Genomic DNA, 7845 nt, shown 5'->3' with positions numbered 1-7845 from the left:
GTGAGGAGATTGTCTGGGTGACTTTCTATGCTATTTTAGTGGTGTTAGTTTAATTGAATAATATTTTTTTTAAATAGAAAAGATTGGACTTTTCCCGACGATGGATCTATTAGACAATTTTCTTGAGGGATTTAAGTCTAAAGAAAAAGTACAAAAAGATTTTCTTTTGTTAGGTAGTGTAATAATTACCCCTTGGTTTTTCTTTAAACCACGGTTCTTTTCCAAGGGTTTTATTTGAACCATGTGTAGTTAGTTTTTTTTAAGAGTAGGAGCCATTGTGTTGTGTTTTGAAGTGAAGCAATATCTCTTGACTTTGTTATGCCTTGAGAATAGTGAGTACTTTGGTTGTGACGCTTAGGCTCAGTTTTTGACTCTTGTAGAAGTACCTTAAATTGTATGATCTTAACTTTGCTTAACTGCTTTGACTAGAGTGTCTTGATGATCCAATCTTGAGTGAGTCATGTGCCATGTGTGTGTAAGGATTTGTTATATTCTGTGCATTGCATTTGATGCCTAGAACTTGCCACGTGTGTTTGCAAAGCGAAATAGTAGTTTTATTCAGTCTAGGAAGCGATATAGGCATATCTTTGTTGAGCCAGATATGTATATTTTACCCACCTAATTGTTATGTATCGTAGTTAACCCCTTTGAGCCTATAATCTTATTTCTTTGGCAACCACATTACAAGCCTTACCCATTTGTTTGAATTAACCATCTATTGAACCATTGTAACCTCTCATGAGCACTTGAATTGTTTATGAACTTTGTAAAAGTTAAAGTGTGGGGTGGTTGGTTTGGCTTTTGAGTGGAACTAATGAAATAAGGAGAAAGGGTGCACTGATTTGAAAAGCAAGAGTCTCTTGAATTGAAAAAGAAAAAAAAGTTGTATTGCTGTAAAAAAAATATATTCTTTGATAGTGGTGACTCTTGATATAATTGGGCTTAAATAATTTGGGAGTTGATGTATATTGATGTGAAGGTGGAGTTTGGCTTGACATAAGTATGGGGTTTGAATGTTAAAGTATATGTATTAAAGTGCTTAGGGATGTGTAGTCACTCTTATATCTAAATGTATCCTACTCGTCCCGTAACCTACATTACAACCAAATAAAATCCTAATTGATCCTAGATTGATGAGCTCCATTAGTAGAGTAGTACACTACGGGCAAGCTTATGGTGCATCTTTTGTGGCATATGAATGTTATTTCTGAGAGTGAGTGAATTCTTTCTATCTTGAGTTCCTAAGTGTTCTTAAATTTTATTGTGTGGAACTACTCTCTTTTGTTGTGTGAGGGCACTTGATTCATGAAGGAAAGGTAATGTCAGTGACCTCTATGTTAGAGTAAGTAGGTGAATTGTGAATAATGCGTGGTACTTATGAGTCAAATCTTGAGGTGAAGATGTTACGCTTTTGTGCTTAGTCTATTTTAAATACTCTTGGTGTGATGAGTTAGAAGAATTATTTAAAAAGGTCGTGTCTATAAAAAAAGTGTAGTTTGATTGCTCGAGGACGAGCAATGGTTTAAGTGTGGGGTGTTGATGATAGACTATAATTACGTATTTTAGTCGTTTATTACACTCTAATTTACTGCACTTTAGTTGAGTTTGCGCTTTAATCGCTAGTGTTTTGCACTAATTGTGTGTTTTATGCCTTGTAGGTGTGATTCCGAGCTATATAGATGTTATATAATGAATTTAAGTAGTTTGAAGCTTTGAAGTCTAAGTAATAGCTCAAGGAATTAAGTCGGGATCGCGTTCGGGGATCAACGGATGATAAAACAATAAAACGAAAACTCGAAGAGGCATATTGCGCACTGTCTAGTAAAATAGACATAACTCTTTACTCAGAACTCCATTTGAGCTTCACAATATATGGTTGGAAAGATAACTCAAAGGGACACAACTTTCATGTTTTACGTGTGTCCAAATTCCAAACGGAACAGAGTCAAAAACTGCGACCGCGGCAGAACCGCGGCAGAGGACAGTCGCGGACAACTGAAGAATCTGAGAGGGTGTTTGGCCGAGGTTCCGGCGCGACCGCGGTGGAACCGCGACAGGATGCGTAAATTTCAGGGACCAAAGTGCAAAACACGGGATTTTAAGCCCTAAACTCTATATTAAACCAAGGAAGCCGGCCAAGAATTGGGGAGGACATATGTTTGACATAGATTTGACCTAAGGAGGCAGAGATACAATAGGAGCAAGGCTTGGGAATTCTTCTACAAGTTTTTTCTTTTCTCTTCCTATTTTTTATTGTTGGTTATGACTTTTAGTATTGTAGTTTTACATACTATTATGAATATCTAAATTATTATCTAGAGTTTTGATAGAATCTTTTGTAGGATAAATTCTTGTTATGTTTTTATATAATTGAGCCGTAGTATAATCTCTATTTGTTCAACTACGTTCTTATTGTAGTTAATTGAAGATCTCTCAATTATCTATGCCTATTTAGTGTGCATAACTCGGGAGAGAGTGCATATTTTGGTAATTGTTGAACAACACCACTCCCAGAGTATATGAGGGATCAATAACCGAGGGTTTAAAGGCGGGATTAGGGATAACAAAGCCTTGGGTGCGATCTAAAGTGAGCTGTATCAAAAGCCAGCGAGCGTAGCTCGGGAGAGTGCGTCTAGTAAATTGTCGTGATTACTCGGGAGAGATTTACGGTAATAAGAGTGCTCATGATCGGTAGAGAATACTTAGGCGAAATTATAGAAGACATAGCGGGAAGGATTCCGACAATTGGGGAAATCATAACTCTAGACCTCCTTAATCTTGTCTCTAACTCTTAGTATCTTTAGTTGTTAATTTATTATTTTAATTTGTTAATCAATTAGTTAAACACAAGAATCTAAATATCTATAAGTTAGGAACTGTTCAAGCTTGTCTTCTTGGTGATAGTGAACAGCTGTAGCTAAGCCTTAGTTCTCTGTGGGATTCGATTCCGGACTTGTAAACCGGATTATATTTGCAACGACCGCATTGTCCTTTTTATAAGACATAGTTGGGCGTGATCATACAACATGAGCCTTTGGTCACCTGAACATACTAAGACATTAAATATTGATTAAAGTGTATCTATTAGGACTACTAGTTTATGATTTTGATATCTGGTTTGCTTTGTTTGATCATCTCAGCATCTTCAATTTTGAATTTAGCCATTTTGGACAATTCTTCAACTGCATCAACAACTCCTTCAATCCTCATAGCAATTTCAATAACTAACGAAGCAAATGTTGCAGCTGGTATAATTTCCACCATTGGTATAACATTGCCTGTTGTCACAACTGGCTTTTCTTCATTCTTCTCATTCTTGGCCCCCTTTGGCACAATGAGCAATCCTGAGACTTGTTTCAGCTGAGTTTCCAGCTCTTGAATCGCGCTATTCTTTTCTTGGATTAATATATCAATTCTGGAGGATTTTCTCATAGTTTTCATGTTCATTGCTAGCTCTTTCAATATCTCAGATGTACTTGAACTTAATTGTTGGCAAGTATTATTGAGTTGTTTCCTTAATACCTCAGATGCCTATAACAGAATAATTTTCGCCTTTTAGAAAATTTTAGAAAAAAAGGGATTAAATGACTAATGGATTTATGAATTCAGATTATAAACCTGATCTTTTTGATTGATACAGCTAGTTAGAGCTTCAATGCAACAGGCACAACTCCGCATCAATGCACTGATTTTAAGATAATATTTCCATGGATGTTGAAAGTTAAAATGTCCATGAGCTGGTTCCCATCTTGCAAAGTTGGCCTAGCAAATAATTCCATGTTGTATCAGTAAAAGACACGGAGGGGAAACTTGGCGTAACTGGTAAAGTTACTATCATGTGACCAGGAGGTCAGGGGTTCGAGTCGTGAAAACAGTCTCTTGCAGAAATGCTGGGTAAGACTGCGTACAATAGACCCTTGTGGTCTATCAGTAAAAGATATGAAGGGGAGCCTTGGTGTAACCGGTAAAGTTGCTGCCATATGACCAGGAGGTCACGGGTTCGAGTCGTGAAAACTGCCTCTTGCAGAAATGATGGGTAAGACTGCGTACAATAGACCCTTGTGGTCTATCAGTAAAAGATATGAAGAGGAGTTTTGGCATAACTGGTAAAGTTGTTGCCATGTGACCAAGAGGTCACAAGTTCGAGCCGTAGAAACAACCTTTTGTAGAAATGCAAAGTAAGACTGCGTACAATAACCCCTTGTGGTTCAGCTCTTCCCCGGATCCCGCGCATACCGGCTGCCCTTTTATCAGTAAAAGATATATAGTACTAATACTAAGTTTGGTTTAACCCCTGAAAGTTGTCAAGGTTTTCTATGTTGATGTTGACAGAAACTTACCATTGTTTCTTCTGAGGCCTTAGAATTCAGCACACATTTGTAAGCTAGCATTTTCTTAGTATTTGTTGTTGTGTCTTCACTGTCACTAAAATACTCAGTTACACAACCTAAAAGGAGATTTGAGGACCAAATTTAAGACAATATAAATAATGCAATTTCAGAACTATATCAAAAGTTTAGGCAAAAGACTTACAATCTAAGGACTCTGCTTGCTTTTCCAAATTACTGATGACAAGTTTATGTAGCTCTTCACCAGCCCAAATTGGAAATATAAGAATGCTTGTAATAACACACAAAGAAGCTCCGATAATGATAGTTGATACTCTCTCGTGAGCCATGTTCAATAAGTTCTCAACGCGATATCCAGATATTGAAACCAAAGTAAAAGTTAGGATGAAGATCATAGCGCCATAATCAAATCGCGCTTTCACTGCAGGAATGAATCTTGAAAAGGTTGCCGCTGAGGCTAATTGAGTGAAAGAAAAGAAAATAAGAACAGATAATCTATATTCCGTATGCAGAAAGTAATGTTTATTTACAAAGATTACTCACCTAATATGAAAATGGAAGCTCCCATAATTATAGGCTCAAATCTTTTGCCTGATTGATTGGCAATCCAATGGATTCCTATTGCAAGAAATCCAGCTAAAGAAGTTCCAGCAGCTCTGTTTAAGCATTTGTAAAGTGTTGCACCTGCAAATTTCTTGAAATTTTTAGCCTTTCTCATTTTCACTATACAAAAAGAGTAAAATGAATGAAGGGGAGCCTTGGCGTAACTGGTAAAGTTGCTGCCATGTGATCAGAAGGTCACAGGTTCAAGCCGTGGAAACAGCCTCTTGAAGAAATACAAGATAAGGCTGCGTACGATAGACCTTTGTGGTCCGGCCCTTCCCTAGACCCCATGCATAGCGTAACTGGTAAAGTTGCTGCCATATGACCAGGAAGTCAAGAGGTTCGAGCCGTGGAAACAGCTTCTTGAAAAAATACAGGATAAGGCTGCGTACAATAGACCCTTGTGGTCCGGCCCTTCCCCTTACCCCACGCATAGCGGGAGCTTAGTGCACCGGGCAGCCTTTTTAAAAATAGTAAAATGAAGTAAGTCAAAAATGTTTAGAATTGATGAATACCTACCTACAGTGTACTCAAAAACCACCACAACAGTCAGAACTGCCCACATTGCAGTTCCTCCAACACCTTCATACAAAGGTTTCATATAATAAAACAACGATACAACGCTTAGAGCTATTCCAACCTTGATACAGTGGATCACTTTTCTAGGTTCATTCATTCCTATGATCCATGCTTTCTCCAAAAATCTCCAGAATATCAAGATAATGTTTTTAAAGAAACTTTTAATTGAAATATATATTCTAGTTACAAGGCTTGATTCTGGTGGCAGAATCGCGGACGAGCCATCAGACATTCTAATCCTCCACTCTGTTGCACCAGCAGCAGTATTAATAGCATTCATGTTAATGTAATATAGCAGAAAAAATGAACTAGATGAACAAAAAGAACAAAGAATACACAGCTACAGAATATTGTGAATGTTAGTACTTCTTTAGGAGCTTAATGCCATGCACTACTAGAATTGATCTTAGATATATTAATGCATGTATATAAAGATGATGCTGATGTAAACAATTTGGCCAAATAATTAATTTTTTAAGAAATCCATTTTCTTTTTAAGAATTTGAAATACTATTTGAGTAGGTCATGACACAGTTGTTGCATTTCTCTATTTCACTTTTTTTTCATCCGGTGTCCGATACCCCATTGGAGCCCGACTATATACGAATTCACGCCGGGTAGGGCCCCATTTGGGGGAAACCTTCCCTGCCAAGGATTTTTTCATACACAGGGCTCGAATCCGAGACCTCTGGTTAAGGGAGCAGCACAGTGACGGAACCAGAATTTTCATTAGGGGGAGTCAAAATATAAAGAAACAAACTCACCAAGAAGTCAAGGGGTGTCATTATATAGTATATATACATATTTTAAAAAATATTGCTAAACAGTGTAATTTTCCGACTAAGGGGTGTCAAAGGATGCATGTGGCTCCGTCACCGAAGGAGCAGCCCGTCCGCTGCACCACATCCTTTTCGTGGTGTATTTTCCTTTTTTTATTGTACATGAATAAGCTAAGTATCAAATATCCGTTCATTTTATAAAGCAGTGAGTTTATAAATAATAAAATTCTCTCAAGATAGTAGGTCTAAAGAAAACCAAAAATCCATCACAGTTTGGCTTAAACAGCTGGTGGTCACTAACTAATCCTTACTTTAAAGTATGGTTTAGGTAAGCTCATTGTCTAATATTAGCTTTCCAGTTATAGTAATCCTTTTAGATTAGTGCTTCTTTCATCAGAATCCTCTTGCTATCAGTTTCTGACGATTAGCTTATCTAGCAAAATCACTTAATATTATGCTTTTTAAGTTTGTTTATAGTCTTTTTCTGCTATCTTAGTTTTAATGTTTTATGGTGGTATATTCTGATTTGAGCTTGGGATTTTTAATTAATTCTTTTTTCCCCAAATTGAGAGGAATAGAGGATTTATTTCCATTAGAGCATCTAATGGTGTGACCTATCCGTCAACCAAATGATCATTAAAATAATTGAAAATAGCACGGGCTAGCCAGTTTTCGGATTGACAATTGAAAAATAGCCAGCGTTTGTAAAGTCATTGAAAAATAGCAATTATTTTGCTGCACACGGAAAGTTCCAGTATAATATATTGGAAGATTGGTGCACCTGTGTATGAACTTCCAGCATATTATGCTGGAACTCCAACACACGGAAAATTCCAGCATAATAACTGGAGATTGGAGCACTCGTGTATGAACTTTTAGCATATTATGCCGGACCAGTATATTATGCTGGAACACTAGTATATTGTGTTGGAAGTCCAGTATATTATATTGGAACTCCAGTATATTATGCTGGAATATTTTCCAGATTTTGAACATTGTTTTCATTCAGATTTATCTTTACATGAAAAGTGGCTAAATTTCGATTACTTTTGAAACTGTGACTATTTTTTAATTACCACTTGTAAATCTGGCTATTTTTTAATTTCACCCTTAAAACCATGAGAGATCAAGGTCCAAATCTCACTAGAAAAAAAAATATAGGACGAGTTCTTTTCATTTACCTAAATCTTGATAGGAAGAGTTACATGAACGTACGTGATGAAATAGTCGAGGTGCATGTAAATTGGATCGATAATATTGTGATCAAGATATTATTTACGTTATAGAATAAACTATAGTGAATCTAAAACCCTTTCGGTATTGGGGTTCTACCAAAGTTGGGAAAAAATTAGGCCATGAATGGACCCATCTAATGTTTGGTTACTAACTTTATATTAAATCAGGTTTCAGTTGGTTTCTTGTGCTTTAATTTGAACTGTTACAGCACTTATCTCCACTATTATTGCACTTATTTGAGAAAATACTTAGGTTATCAAAAGGTTGATTGCTGCTTACTCCGTTGTCAATTTCTCTGT

The 7845-nt window shown here is 36.7% G+C and overlaps 1 protein-coding gene across 1 annotated transcript; it reads right to left on the bottom strand.

Moving 5' to 3' along the window:
- Positions 1 to 2865: 2865 nt before the first annotated feature.
- On the bottom strand, positions 2866 to 5913 carry LOC104226068 (aluminum-activated malate transporter 10-like). Its single transcript, XM_009777950.2, has 6 exons — positions 5472 to 5913; positions 4893 to 5033; positions 4534 to 4806; positions 4341 to 4447; positions 3619 to 3762; positions 2866 to 3531 (listed from the first exon to the last, which is right to left on the bottom strand). The coding sequence occupies exons 1-6, from the start codon at positions 5809 to 5811 to the stop codon at positions 3094 to 3096; spliced, it is 1443 nt and encodes a 480-aa protein (XP_009776252.1). The 5' UTR covers positions 5812 to 5913; the 3' UTR covers positions 2866 to 3093.
- Between the last annotated feature and the right edge of the window lie 1932 nt (positions 5914 to 7845).

Source organism: Nicotiana sylvestris, chromosome 8 (genome assembly GCF_000393655.2).
Source record: "Nicotiana sylvestris chromosome 8, ASM39365v2, whole genome shotgun sequence".
Classification (NCBI taxonomy): Eukaryota; Viridiplantae; Streptophyta; class Magnoliopsida; order Solanales; family Solanaceae; genus Nicotiana; species Nicotiana sylvestris.
Note: the sequence above shows the minus strand (reverse complement) of the source record. Positions and strands in the feature narration are given on the sequence as shown.